The sequence below is a fragment of the Leptodactylus fuscus genome, chromosome 9 (genome assembly GCF_031893055.1).
Source record: "Leptodactylus fuscus isolate aLepFus1 chromosome 9, aLepFus1.hap2, whole genome shotgun sequence".
NCBI classification, from domain to species: domain Eukaryota; kingdom Metazoa; phylum Chordata; class Amphibia; order Anura; family Leptodactylidae; genus Leptodactylus; species Leptodactylus fuscus.
Window position 1 is genome coordinate 45,043,004 of NC_134273.1, and position 15,144 is coordinate 45,058,147.

Below are 15,144 nucleotides of genomic sequence, written 5' to 3' on the forward strand. Positions count from 1 at the left end.
AATAGGCCGAAACAGCGCTGTCCATAGTTGGGAATCTGTTCCTTTTGGGACAGAAATACTGATTTAGCAATTAAATCCACATTATGATTAAAAGACTTTATAACTGAGTCATTCATGATGTTAAGGATGCTGCCCTCTATAGGGTGGTGTACAGAGTGCACTCTGTTCTCCTAATTCCATCCAGGAGACTAGATTTGCATATTTTTCTCACATATCAGTAACACTTACCGTATTTTTCGGACTATAAGACGCACTTTTTTCCCCCCAAATTTCGGAGGAAAATGAGGGTGCGTCTTATAGTCTGAATGTGGGTTTGCAGCATGGCCGCGCTACTGCCACCGCTGGTTTTCTTCAGCGGCAGTAGCGCGGCAATCTGCAGGCCCCAGCAGCCAAGACAGTCCCCGGCATCTGCTGTAATAGACCGGCGGATGCCGGGGAGTGTCTTAGCTGCCGGGGCCTGCAGATTGCCGCGCTACTGCCACCGCTGGTTTTCTTCAGCGGCAGGAGTGTGACAATACTGCAGGCCCCGGCAGCTAAGACACTCCCCGGCATCCGCCGGTCTATTACAGCAGATGCCGGGGACTGTCTTAGCTGCCGGGGCCTGCGGATTGCCGCGCTACTGCCGCTGAAGAAAACCAGCGGTGGCAGTAGCATGGCCATGCTGCAAACCCACTGCTCCTCCGCAGGTCCCGACAGTTAGTTAGCCCCCCCCCGGCCTCATACCTTTAGTGATGCAGGCCGGCTCCTGCACGGCGAGGCCGCAGGAGCCGGCCTGTTCCGATGACAGCCGGGAGCCTAATGAAGACTCCCAGGCCTGTCATAGATATATATTACTATCGCGGCTGGTCTATGACCCTCCGCGATAGTAATGTATAGAATCTCCTATAGACGGCAATACACTTGTATTGCCGTCTATGGGACTTGCAATCAAATGATTGCAGGTTCAAGCCCCCTAGGCGGGGGATATTAAAATAGTAAAAAAAAAAAAAAAAAAACACTTAAAAAAATATAATAAAAAATAAAGTAAATAAAAGTTCACCTCCTTTCCCTAGAATACATATAAAAGTATAACATTACTGTGAAACATATACATTAGGTATCCCTGTGTCTGAAAATGCCCGGTCTACACCTGGCCCCACAAAAAAAACGCCCTATACATCCCCGTACAGCTGCAGGGTCACCTGTCAATGTGGCCTTGCAGCTGTTCCAAAACTACAACTCCCATATATTAAATATTTTACCATTTTTTGCCTGAAAATTTTTTTTCCCTATTTTTCTCCTCTAAAACCTGGGTGCGTCTTATAGTCCGAAAAATACGGTATGCGAGGCATACAGGAGGTTAATGTAAGGGACATGATGGGTTAACTGCTATTACTTTGAGGCACATGGATTTACTAAGCTGTAATACATATGACCAGACTTTTTATCAATAAGTTTTCCCAGTTTTTGTGGTAAAATTAGGGTCCTCAGCTTATACTCGGGTCGGCTTATACTAGAGTATATACGGTACTTTGTGAAAGTGTGCATTTCTTTTGTTTCCCTTGTTTCTCTATCGAGAACTAAACCCTGCTTTGCACTGTGTAACAATGCAGGAGGTTGAGTGTAACCGGGAGAAAATGAGGGTAGTGGGTATTTCTTCAGACAGTTATGCCATATCATCTCTGCTGGAACTTAGAAAAAAGTTATATACACCATAGAAAGCTTGCTGGGATTCTTCCACCTGGTGTATAATATATCCTGTGCAACATCTTTAAAAAGTTTCCATTTTTATCTGCAATCTAGAGACACGCTATCTTAGTGCACATTACATTTTTTTATAGTCTTTGAAAATGTGACAACCCTGCATTAGGTGGACATGAGAGGGAATTAAAAGAACATTGAGGTAAAGAGGTAACCGCAATCGCTAGTCACAGGAAAAGGTTTTAATCATTCCTCCAATTTTTTGAATGGCCGTCACATTGCTGTTTAGAAACCCACAAAAATCTATAGGGCTCTCTTTGCAACAACTTACAATTTATAAGCAAATCATGATGGCACAAGAGGTAAAGCCCTTGCTTTGTACACTGTTTCAGCTGTCTTTTATGAAACAGGGTAGTACAGATAAATCTGCATGTGTACAGGTACAAAGTGTGTAGTGTCTATGACTTTGTTGCCTTAGGGAATGTCATCAGTATCAGATCAGCAGGGGTTCCACAGCTGATCGGTACAACTTCTGCAAATATGAATCGATCTTTCAGCTCTATACTCCATATAGCAAGTGGTGAGAATAGCTGATCGTCAGGAATCCCAGTATTTGACCCCTTCCAATCTCATATTGATGGCCTACCCCAAGGAAAGATCACCATTATAATTTGTCAAAAAAAACCCAGTAGTGGTAGTGTTTTATAGTGTCTGGTTGAAACAGACAAGCAGCCTATTAGGGCATGCTCGAATAAACATGTCACAGGTAGCCCTAGGGGGCCTACACTTGCCCTTCTTTTAATGGCATTGGCACTCTGCAATTGCATTCTCAGAGTTGCACATGCCTAATATAGGGAAGCGATTTAAATGTAGTTGTTGCTATTGATTACATCTATGGCATCTGAAGGTTTCCAGGATAACAGGTTTTCTGATAGTGAGCTTTAGGATCAGGTGTGCAAGTGGGCACTCACTTTATAAGGCAAGGGAGACCTGGCAGAGTTCCAGTGTATATGATGTAGAATGTCATATACTTTGGAATAAAGACTCTTGAGCAACCAGTAGACTTCCTATGTTGGATGGGGAATTGATTCTGCTCAAATATTGGGCAGTTATTTCTTGAGGATTAGAGTCAATTTTGTCTTTGAACTTTGTGGCCAGTTCTTCAGCACTGAGAACGGTGGTAGGTGCCTGCACATTAGTACTTGGGAGGCATACAAAGGTATCAAAGAGTCTTTTTGGATTATTGGATAGTGAGATAGGTGAAACGGACGAGGTGAAGGGCAGCGTTAGGCTACGTTCGCACGGTGGAATCTGCTAATGATTTTGTGGTGATTCTGTCCCCAACTCATCGAGAGATTCTTCTCAGATTCCTCCTCCAATTGTTTTTATTGGCAGGCAGAGATCGGAGCAGGATGCTGAAAAATAAGTCGCCTACTTGATCTTGCTGTGGAGTCAGTGACTTAAGACGCTCTGCTGATTAAACCTTTAACCTAAAGGGCCTCATCTGCTCAGGAAAGCTACAAGGAAAGAGTTAGGGGGGGGGGGATGTGTTGCATCTCAAATTCTTATTCTTTTTCCGCCATCTGAACTTGTAATAAAGGAAATCTGCTGACTGTATGAGGCTTTATAGACACATAGCAAAGTTGAAGAAGACAGAGTCCAATTATATTTATAGATAACAGGTTAACTTAGTAGAAATACTTATACCATGTGAGTAAACTTTTTTTTTTTTTTTTTTGCAAAGTTTCTGCCGCTAAACAGAACAGGATGTGTTGTCATGAGTTTACCTGGAGGTTTACTAACCTTCAGCGCTGATGCACCCAAGTCATACGCTCATTTTATTTTCATTCTCATTGTACGACAAAGGGCTTTATTGATAATCCTGCTTGTACTAACCATGCTTAAAAAATATACTCTGGTTTCAGAAGAGTAGTAAAGTATGTCTTGTTTTTATCTTGCACTAAAATACCACAAGCAACTTCCTCCTGCATTTGAAATGACGGAAACTGCAACACTGCTGTGATCAGATCCACTTCTGCTATCTGAAAGGGTGGGGAATGTATTGCTACTGAAACAAACAAGAGAAAACTGTGAGAGGACTTAGGTGATGGTGGAACTGAGAGGTCTTCTTTTCTCCCCTAGTGTTGCAGCTGAAACTCCAACAGAGGAGGACAAGAGAAGAGTTGGTGAACCAAGGAATAATGCCACGTAAGTCTATTTAAGAAAAGATACTTGCTTTATAAACTAATCCTTTTCATTTAATTAAGTTGCACTGAAATGAAACATCTTAATTGTTTTTCTTGTTTGCATGAGTGTCAACTCGTATTACCTGACGTTTTGGCACCTTTAATACTGGGCAAATAACCAGACAACAGTTCTCCTATCTTAGCAACAGTGCTCTGCTATCTCTCAGGGTTCCATTGAAATAAATGGAGTGGGGGGCGAACTCGTTCAACCATAGCACCTTTGAAAGAATGTTTGTTCTCTTGATCAGTCCACCAATAATCTGAATCCATCCACCAATAAATCGCAGACCACCAACAGACTGCAATGTATATCTACTTGTCTCCAATCCTGTGGATATGGGGCAAGAAGTTCTTTATTGACTAGACACTTTTCATCAATTTTGATTACATACAGTTTTATCAATTAAAAAAAAAAAAGTGTGTTCTACTTATTTTAGCACGTGTAAAATTACATAGGAGAGATTACACATATTTTACACTTGGTGGGATTTTAGTTTAGTGTGATTAGAAACAATTATTTTTTTTTTTCTCGTAAAGAATCTCTTAACCCCTTAATACTCTGTGCTATATTATTACTTTTTACTGAGCGTATAGTTAACACAGTGGTGAAATCACATGGCACAGAGTTGTAGCAAGCCTGCTACCTTGCTTCTGTGTTCTGGCTGTATTATATAAGCTGCATCAGTTGGAAAATGTTCAGATGCCATGATCAATCACAGCATCTGGGTGGTTAGGGGCTTTAGGCACACCTTTTTTTCAACCAGTCGGCCCTCCCACAGTGTGATTGTGGAGTCCCAAGGGGTCGGTAACTTAGAATTTTTCAACTTGCAGGGAAATGTTATGGTTCAGTTTGTATAAGATCCAACTAGAGGGGGTGCTCTACTGGATCTGATCATTTCTGACAAGTTTTGAAAAACTTGGTAAATGACTTGTTTCTTTTAATGATTTAAGTATCCTAATGCTTTTGTCCGCTGCAGTCTATTTTTACTTTGCTTTTTACATATTCATAGTGTCTGTTGTAGTTGCCACCCTACATGATAGAGAAAAGCAAGATTGAGACTGAAGCCGAAGATATTTTTTAGCACCAGTTGTTGGACCGGACCTCTACAGTCAATAGAGATTTTTTCTGCCTAGGTCCTTCACAGGTGTTTGTCTGGTGCATCAGATGGACCTAAGTATTACCAGTCTACTAGTACATCTTGCATCAGTTTCCCTCCAGCTTCCTCCATGCCTATTGGAAACTACAATTGGCAAAAGACATCTGAAAATACTCTTCTGGTCGTGATAGAAGTATGCCGAAAGTTACCACCCATTTAGAGAATTTACAATCACCTAAGGGCCGTGACTTATGACGAGGTTTCTGATAAAAGAGCTCCAAATTGTTCAAGGTCATGGGGACAATGAAACGATGTATGTCATTCAGCATGTTGTACTTTGCGACATGTCAGTCAACGGATTGTCTTTAAAGCCTACATGGCTACAAGCTACTGCAGGATGGATTTTTAAGTGATATGCTGAGCCTACCAGGCCTCTAGGCCACACACACACACTGTAGAGTTTTATGTTTTCAGCATAAATTTGTAATAAAAGAAATGCTGTAGTATGATTTTGGGGGGGTAGGGGGGGTGTTTACTTTGTGCTAACTTTCCTGGAAACATTTATAAGAAACTCGCACACCTGCTGACATAGAATCATTTTAATGATGTATTATTTCATTAATTCCTCCAGAATATCCCATCTTGATATCCTCCATACATATGCAGCGTAGCTAGGAAGGAGCTAAACCACTTCCTTTAAGTGGAAGCAAGACCAAACAGTATAGTTGCCAGCCTCATAATAAGTCATATTACAATGGACTACAATTATATAACTGTGTATTATATAATCCAGTTTCTCAATCTTTTCACACTTGGGGCACCCCTACCAAGTAATTTTTACAATTTAATGTTCACATGGTGGAAAATTGCAATGCATTTGAGTCGGACATCTGCCTCAGATTTCTCTTAAAGAGGACCTTTCATGGTTTGGGGCACAGGCAGTTCTACTGTATATATTGCTTGAAAGCAGACAGTGCGCTGAATTCAGCGCACCGTCGGCTTTCTTGATCTGTGCCCCGGGTAAAGAGCTTTCGGTCCCGGTACCGTAGCTCTTTACAGTCAGAAGGGCGTTCCTGACCGTGTCAGGTACATCCTTCTACAAAGCAGCGCCTATTGCGCAGTATAGTGTGAGCGGGGAGGAACGCCCCCTCCCTCTGCTCACACAGCTCGTCCATAGACGAGTATTATCAGGAGAGGAGGGGGTGTTCCTCCCCGCTCACACTGTACAGCGCTATAGGCACTGCTTTGAAGAAGTACGTACCTGACACTGTCAGGAACGCCCTTCTGACTGTAAAGAGCTACGGTACCGGGACCGAAAGCTCTTTACAAGGGGCACAGATCGGGAAAGCCGACAGTGAGCTGAATTCAGCGCACTGTTGGCTTTCCAGCAGTATATAAAACTGCATATGCCCCATACCATGAAAGGTCCTCTTTAATTTCCCGCCCCCTCGGCATTGTGCTGCCAAAGTCTCCTTTTCCACCCAAGGAGGACATACTTGCCTCAGAATTCTTAGTAGTATACGGATGATACAGTGTTGGCCAAAAGTATTGGCACCCCTGCAATTCTGTCAGATAATACTCCATTTTCTATGAGAAAATGATTGTAAGCACAAATTCTTTGGTATTATTATCTTCATTTAATTTGTCTTCAATGGAAAACCACAAAAAGAATTGTCAAAAAGCCAAATTGGATATACAGTCCTATGAAAAAGTTTGGGCACCCCTATTAATCTTAATCATTTTTAGTTCTAAATATTTTGGTATTTGCAACAGCCATTTCAGTTTGATATATCTAATAACTGATGGACACAGTAATATTTCAGGATTGAAATGAGGTTTATTGTACTAACAGAAAATGTGCAATATGCATTAAACCAAAATTTGACTGGTGCAAAAGTATGGGCACCTCAACAGAAAAGTGACATTAATATTTAGTAGATCCTCCTTTTGCAAAGATAACAGCCTCTAGTCGCTTCCTGTAGCTTTTAATCAGTTCCTGGATAAAGGTATTTTGGACAAACAATTCAAGTTCAGTTAAGTTAGATGGTCGCCGAGCATGGACAGCCCGCATCAAATCATCCCACAGATGTTCAATGATATTCAGGTCTGGGGACTGGGATGGCCATTCCAGAACATTGTAATTGTTCCTCTGCATGAATGCCTGAGTCGATTTGGAGCGGTGTTTTGGATCATTGTCTTGCTAAAATATCCATCCCCGGCGTAACTTCAACTTCGTCACTGATTCTTGAACATTATTCTCAAGAATCTGCTGATACTGAGTGGAATCCATGCGTCCCTCAACTTTAACAAGATTCCCGGTGCCGGCATTGGCCACACAGCCCCAAAGCATGATGGAACCTCCACCAAATTTTACAGTGGGTAGCATGTGTTTTTCTTGGAATGCTGTTTCTTTTTGGACGCCATGCATAACGCCTTTTTTTTTATAACCAAACAACTCAATCATTGTTTCCAAAATGAAGTTGGCTTCTCCAAATGTGCTTTTGCATACCTCAGGCAACTCTATTTGTGGCGTACGTGCAGAAACGGCTTCTGTCTCATCACTCTCCCATACAGCTTCTCCTAGTGCAAAGTGCGCTGTATTGCTGACTGATGCACAGTGACACCATCTGCAGCAAGATGATGCTGCAGCTCTTTGGAGGTGGTCTGTGGATTGTCCTTGACTGTTCTCACCATTCTTCTTCTCTGCCTTTCTGATATTTTTCTTGGCCTGCCACTTCTGGGCTTAACAAGAACTGTCCCTGTGGTCTTTCATTTCCTTACTATGTTCCTCACAGTGGAAACTGACAGGTTAAATCTCTGAGACAACATTTTGTATCCTTCCCCTGAACAACTATGTTGAACAATCTTTGTTTTCAAATCATTTGAGAGCGGGCTGTCCATGCTCGGCGACCATCTAACTTAACTGAACTTGAATTGTTTTGTAGAAAGAAATGGTCCAAAATACTTTCATCCAGGATCCAGGAACTGAGTGATAATTTTAATTTTAATTGATTAAAAGCTACAGGAAGCAACTAGAGGCTGTTATCTTTGCAAAAGGAGGATGTACTAAATATTAATATCACTTTTCTGTTGAGGTGCCCATATTTTTGCACCGGTCAAATTTTGGTTTAATACATATTGCGCATTTTCTGTTAGTACAATAAACCTCATTTCAATCCTGAAATATTACTGTGTCCATCAGTTATTAGATATATCAAACTGAAATGGCTGTTGCAAACACAAAAATATTTAGAACTAAAAATGATTAAGATTAATAGGGGTGCCCAAACTTTTTCATAGGACTGTAATTCCATAGCAAACATAAAAAAGGGGGTGGACAAAAATATTGGCACTGTTTAAAAAATCATGTGATGTTTCTCTAATTTGTGTAATTTACTGCACCTGTTACCTGAGGCACCTAACAGGTGGTGGCAATAACTAAATCACACTTGCAGCCAGTTGAAATGGATTAAAGTTGACTCAACCTCTGTCCTGTGTCCTTGTGTGTACCACACTGAGCATGGAGAAAAGAAAGAAGACCAAAGAATTGTCTGAGGACTTGAGAAGCAAAATTGTGAGGAAGCATGAGCAATCTCAAGGCTACAAGTCCATCTCCAAAGACCTGAATGTTCCTGTGTCTACCGTGCGCAGTGTCATCAAGAAGTTTAAAGCCCATGGCACTGTGGCTAACCTCCCTAGATGTGGACGGAAAAGAAAAATTGACGAGAGATTTCAACGCAAGATTGTGCGGATGGTGGATAAAGAACCTCGACTAACATCCAAACAAGTTCAATCTGCCCTGCAGTCCGAGGGTACAACAGTGTCAACCCGTACTATCCGTCGGCATCTGAATGAAAAGGGACTGTATGGTAGGATGGCAGGAAGACCCCACTTCTTACCCAGAGACATAAAAAAGCCAGGCTGGAGTTTGCCAAAACTTACCTGAGAAAGCCAAAAACGTTTTGGAAGAATGTTCTCTGGTCAGATGAGACAAAAGTAGAGCTTTTTGGGAAAAGGCATCAACATAGAGTTTACAGGAAAAAAAAAAAGAGGCCTTCAAAGAAAAGAACATGGTCCCTACAGTCAATCATGGCAGAGGTTCCCTGATGTTTTGGGATTGCTTTGCTGCCTCTGTCACTGGACTGCTTGACCGTGTGCACGGTATTATGAAGTCTGAAGACTACCAACAAATTTTGCAGCATAATGTAGGGCCCAATGTGAGAAAGCTGGGTCTCCCTCAGCGGTCATGGGTCTTCCAGCAGGACAATGACCCAAAACACACTTCAAAAAGCACTAGAAAATGGTTTGAGAGAAAGCACTGGAGACTTCTAAAGTGGCAGCAATGAGTCCAGCCCTGAATCCCATAGAACACCTGTGGGGGAGAGATCTCAAAATGGCAGTTTGGAGAAGGCACCCTTCAAATCTCAGGGACCTGGAGCAGTTTGCCAAAGAAGAATGGTCTAAAATTCCAGCAGAGCATTGTAAGAAACTCATTGATGGTTACCGGAAGGGGTTGTTCGCAGTTATTTTGTCTAAAGGTTGTGCTACCAAGTATTAGGCTGAGGGTGCCAATACTTTTGTCCGGTCCATTTTTGGAGTTTTGTGTAAAATGATCAATGATTTGACTTTTTTTTTTAATTCTCTTTTGTGTTTTTTCATTGCAAGCAAAATAAATGAAGATATTAATACCAAAGAGTTTGTGCTTGCAATCATTTTCTGGAAGAAACTGAGTATTATCTGACAGAACTGCAGGGGTGCCAATACTTTGGGCCAACACTGTATGTAAGAGTCTGCACAATAAAAGGTGGCGTGCAAGAGAATGAGTACTTAGTCTTCTGCACAGGGAGAAATATATGGCATTTGGAATTATATAGGAGAACCTTGCACACACTTAGGCATCCGCAATGTAATATGTTAGGTTTTTGTGATAGTAAAATTTGTACGTTTGATATTTGAAACCTTTCATTTTTTTCCTCGCAGCATTGAAGAGTCCAGCATCGTTTCATGAGCAAAGAAAGAGTTTGGAAAGAGCAAGGGTAAGAAGGAATAAATAGATGGGATGTAGCTTATAGCTGAAAGTCTTTGGGGTATGTCTCTACCAGCTTTGCGCATTTAGAGACTGAGATTTTTGCCCATTCTTCTTTGCAATATAGCTCAAGTCCAGTCAGGTTAGATGGAGAGCGTCTGTGAACAGCAATTTCTATGTCTTTTCACAGATACTCAATGGGATTTAGATCTGAACTTTGGGCTCTTCTAACGCATGAATATTCTTTGATAAACCATTCCATTGTTGCTCTGGCTGTATGTTTTGGGTCATTGTCTTGCTGGAAGATGAATCTACTTCCCAGTCTCAAGTCTTTTGCAGCCTCCAACAGAGTTTTTATCAGGATTGCCCTGTATTTAGTTCCATCCATCTTCCCATCAATTCTGACCAGTTTACCTGTCCCTGCTGAAGTAAAACCTACCCACAGCATGATGCTGCCACCACCATGTTTGACAATGGGGATAGTGTGTTCAGGGTGATGAGCGCTGTGCATTTAGGCCAAAAAGTTCAACTTTGGTCTCATCTGACGGGAGCACCTTCTTCCACATTTGCTGTGTCCCCTATATGATTTGCGACAAATGACACTTCTTATGTCTTTCTTAAAACAATGGTTTCTTCTTACTACTGTTGCATAAAGGTCAGATTTGTAGAGTGCATGGCTTATAGTTGCCTTGTGGACAGCTCCTCCAGAATGACAATGGGCCTCTTCTCTAACCAGTACTCTCCTTGCTCAATCTGTTAGTTTAGGTGGATGGCCATGTCTTGATGGGTTTTCAGTTGTAGAATACTTTTTTCATATTTGGATGATGGATTTAACAGTGCTCCTTCAGATGCTCAAAGATTGAGATAAGTTTTTAGAACTTAATCCTGCTTCTCGACAACTTTTATCTCCGATTTGTCTGGTGAGTTCCTTGGTCTTCATGATGCTGTTTGTTCACTAGAGTTCTGTAACAAACCACTGAGGCCTTCACAGAAGAGGTGTATTTATACAGAGACTAAATTGCACACAGCTGGACTCTATTAACTAATTAAGTGACTTCTGAAGGCAAGAGTACCGGGGACTGAATACTTTTCCACATCATTCTTTTCAGAGTTTTCATTTTCTTCCACTTCACAATTATCTGCTACTTTGTTTTGGTCTATCACTTAAAATCTCAATAAAATACATTTTAGTTGGTGGTTGTAAGGTGACAAAATGTGTGAAAAAGTTAATACTTTTACAATCCACTGTACATTTAGGAAAAGTTGTTTATAACTATTTCCCATGAGAAGAATGAAGCATGTTGAAATTCAACACTTAAGGTAATTGGCCTGTCCCAATTAAAAAGACAGGTTAAGATGACTTTGCTGTTATGTGTATGGGCATATTTAGTCACATCTTCAAAATAAGTAAGGTTCTGGTAAATAAAAAATTAATCTGCTGGTTTTAGTTCACTGTATTAGGCTTGATTTTCCTTTTCTTCTTATTTCCAGACTGAGGACTATTTAAAGCGTAAAATCAGGTGTCGGCCAGAGCGCTCAGAGCTAGTGAGGATGCACATACTGGAAGGTATGGAAAAAAACGAGCTATAAAATGTGCTATAGTTGTAGTTATGGTCATATAAGAAAGCATTATCCCCTTGAGAATTGTGTAAGTATAATTAATAGACTGAGTAGATGAGCATATGTGGCATCTGAACAAATGTCAAAATGCAATCAATATGCAAATATTATTTCTAGAATCATTGTTTTTTGTTTTTTTATGTCGTTTTTTTATTTTTTATTTTCAACATGCAAACATACTAAATGGTTTTCTGTACTGATTCTATTGAGTTTCTACTCAGCCACCTCGTACATTCATTTAACAATAAGAATAAAAATTTTGCATTAAAACTGATGCGAATGGATGCCCGTCCATTTACATTGAGATCAATAGTGATCTGTTTCTGTCCATTGTTTTGTTTTGAATTTTAAATTGGGTCTAACGGTAGGAAATACAGGTGAAAGATTTATTGACACGTGACCAAATGATCTGCCACTAAGGCAGACAAATCTGCCTTCCTAGATCAGAGGACCAACGAGTCATATATCTGTGGATCAGGGGAGACCATCCCTCCGGAGAAGATAACAGCCGGTAAATGTCTGAAATCAGACCTTTAGTAGAGGTGGCCATACGGCACAGCCTCTCAAAACCAGTGGGGACGGAGACCTGCAGGCCCCCAAACATAGTACATAGAAAATGTGCAATCTGTTGATAGTGGAACCACTCTGAATCAGGCATGCCCAGGGAAGAGACGAAATAATCAAAGGGTCTACGTTCCAAGGAAAAGGGGTCGATGAGGTCTGCTACATGGAACAAACCGAGACCACCCCAAGAGCGAACCATTCGAGAGCCCAGCCCCTCCGGGAGGAGCTGGTTGTACCGGAAAGACAGCATGGAGGAGCAAGGTGAAGCAAGTGGGAACAACCTGCTACACGTAGCCCAAATGGATCTATTACATTGGATGGGACCTAAGAGGGTGACAGCCGAAACTGGGGGGAGCGAGACCACAGAAAGGTATTAGTGTGGGTAGGGGCCAACTACAATTTTTCAGTTTCAACCCACCCTGTGAGTTTGGGCATGTTCTAGTGTGTCTGAAATTAGCTTAAAGGGGTATTCCCATCTACATAATTATTTTTTAATTTATAGATGATTAAAAGTTAAACATTTTTGCTAATGTAAGTAATTAAAAATTCTGCAGAGTTTTAAAGATTTTCTCTAACTTTCTTAGTGGTGAGAGTCTGTTATCTTGATCAGTTGCCATGGATACGACCACCAATGCAGAAACTTTCTAAGGTCAGAAAATCAGCCATGATTTCTGTATTGCAGCCAGGGTATCTTCTGATACATGTAGTGTCCCTGCCCGATAACCCGGCTACAATAAGAAAATCATAGCAGGTTCCTGACAAGTCCCAGACCATAGAAAGTTTCTGCATTAGTGGTCGTATCTATTGGCAACCGATCAAGATAAAAGACTGTCACCACTAAGAAAGTTAGAGAAAATCTTTAAAACTCTGCAGAATTTTTAATTACTTATATTTGCAAAAATGTTTAACTTTTAATTATCTACAAATATAGATATGATTATGTACATGGGAATACCCCTTTAAGGTCTTATTCATGCAACAGTAGAAAATGGACATCTGAGGGCCGTTTCTGAGAACACATTGTTTTATTTATTTGCTTACGCTGGGTTCACACCAGCGTTCGGGTCTCCATTATCAGGTTTCCGTCTACTGTATGCAAACGGAAACCTGCAGAACGGAGTCCAGGGCGCAAATGTGAACGAGCCCTTACTTACAGTATATAGAGCCAACATATTCAGCAGCACTTTTACAGATATTGTCAGTCACTGTGCCATATAAGGCTCACCATGTACATTCCCTATCATTTTGCCTTTGGAATGTGAGAGGAAAGTACCTGGAAGAAACTCACGCAAGCATGGGGAGAACATACGAACTCCTTACAGAAGTTGCTGTTGGTTGGTTTTGAACCTAGGACCCTAGTGCTGCAAGGCTATAGTTCTACTTCTGTGCTATAATTGACTTCAATGTTCCTATTCACATGTCCTTATTTACTGACCATTTTACACGGCTGTCAAAAAATGACATTCTTTATCTTTGTCCATTTTTATAGACACAATGATCCAGTAGAAATCAATGGATCCAATTTAATTGATGTACAATATATATATTTTTAAGTTTTTTTTTTTGTTTTTTTTTTGGGGGGGGGGGGCTGTATCTTTTTGTAATATACTTTATCACTCTATCAAACTTCCTTTTAATAGAAAACTGTCTGTAAAGTTCCCATTAGCAATGTTCTAACTAAGCATTGCCAGGAGACTGTCCATACATCTGTACTCAATGAGGTACATAGAGCTGAAGCATTTACAAAAGTGGGATGGTCACTTCAAATGGCTTTATCTTCGGTTGAATGCAACCTATAGAAAAATGGTTCTAGTTATAACAGAATCTGAAATATCGTTACTTAAAAACACAGTCAACTTAAAGGGGTTGTCCAGGATAAACTGAGAATTAACCCTCCCCCACCTAACTTCTACTTTACTTCAATTTAAAAAAAAATAATCTATAATTACCCATATACCTGGAGTGATCATGTGACCACCCCAGGGATACTTTCTGATAATCAGGTGACGTTCCGTTTCACCGCTTTTGAAATTGACCATCACCATCACTCTTCTTCCCCCTCACCCCCCCCCCCCCCATCCCCATCAATACTTACCTTGCTTTCCTATGTCTGGTGACGGCTCCTCACTGTCTTCTAGCAGTGGGCGGAATAGGTTTGCTAGGGAGATGTGGGAGGGGCTAGTAATGGGCAGGATTGCTAGTCAATGACAGTGGGAGGAGCTAGGCTTAGTGAGATGGAGGGTTTTGTAACAGAGTGAGAGAGGAGGGGGGAGCAGAAATCACTCCAAACACTGCTAAAGGTACATGGGTGTACTTATTAACCCATTACTAGCACTAACAGACCTTTCTAAAATAAAATAAAAAAGATTTTCTGCCCGGTAAACCCCACTAATCTTCAGTTATTAAAGGGGTATTCCCATAACCCTTGTTCACCAACCTGCAGACTCTGTGCTGTGTTCACTTCCTGGATTTCTCGGCACATTGGTGGGCGGGGTTTCACTTGCTCTGCTATCTGCTATGTTTGCAGTCAGTAATGATGGATTGGTTGTAAATGCATTAACACAGTATGAAGCTGATGTAGCAGAGCTGGATTTGAGTCAGCTTGCATTACATACAGAGGTACCGGACTCCCTATCTCAGCCCTTATCAGCCAAATTCAATTAAACCGGCTGATAAGTGGAAGAGCTGAAGATAGAGTTCAGAAATCCCGCAGCTCTCACCTCCCCCTTCCCCTATCTGAGGAGCTCCATTAATTGTCAGACATAAACAGCTCAGAGCTGCTGCCGAGCACTCAGCCCCTCCCTCCCCCCTTGAGAGCAGGCAGCTACGTCACTTGGAAACTGAGCAGATAAGCCCAGTGGCCATAGAAACGGAGTGTAAACGATGACTGTTTCATTGACTTTGCCTGCTG

General features: G+C 41.3%; 1 protein-coding gene across 3 annotated transcripts in view; it reads left to right on the forward strand.

Moving 5' to 3' along the window:
• MRTFA (myocardin related transcription factor A) overlaps positions 1–15,144 on the forward strand; it is a 76,825-nt gene that overhangs the window by 13,275 nt on the left and 48,406 nt on the right. For all 3 annotated transcript variants that reach the window (XM_075286333.1, XM_075286332.1, XM_075286335.1), the window contains exons 3-5: positions 3,823–3,888; positions 10,004–10,059; positions 11,541–11,616. In XM_075286333.1, the coding sequence (XP_075142434.1) occupies positions 3,823–3,888; positions 10,004–10,059; positions 11,541–11,616 (198 nt within the window). The remainder of the gene's footprint in view (positions 1–3,822; positions 3,889–10,003; positions 10,060–11,540; positions 11,617–15,144) is intronic.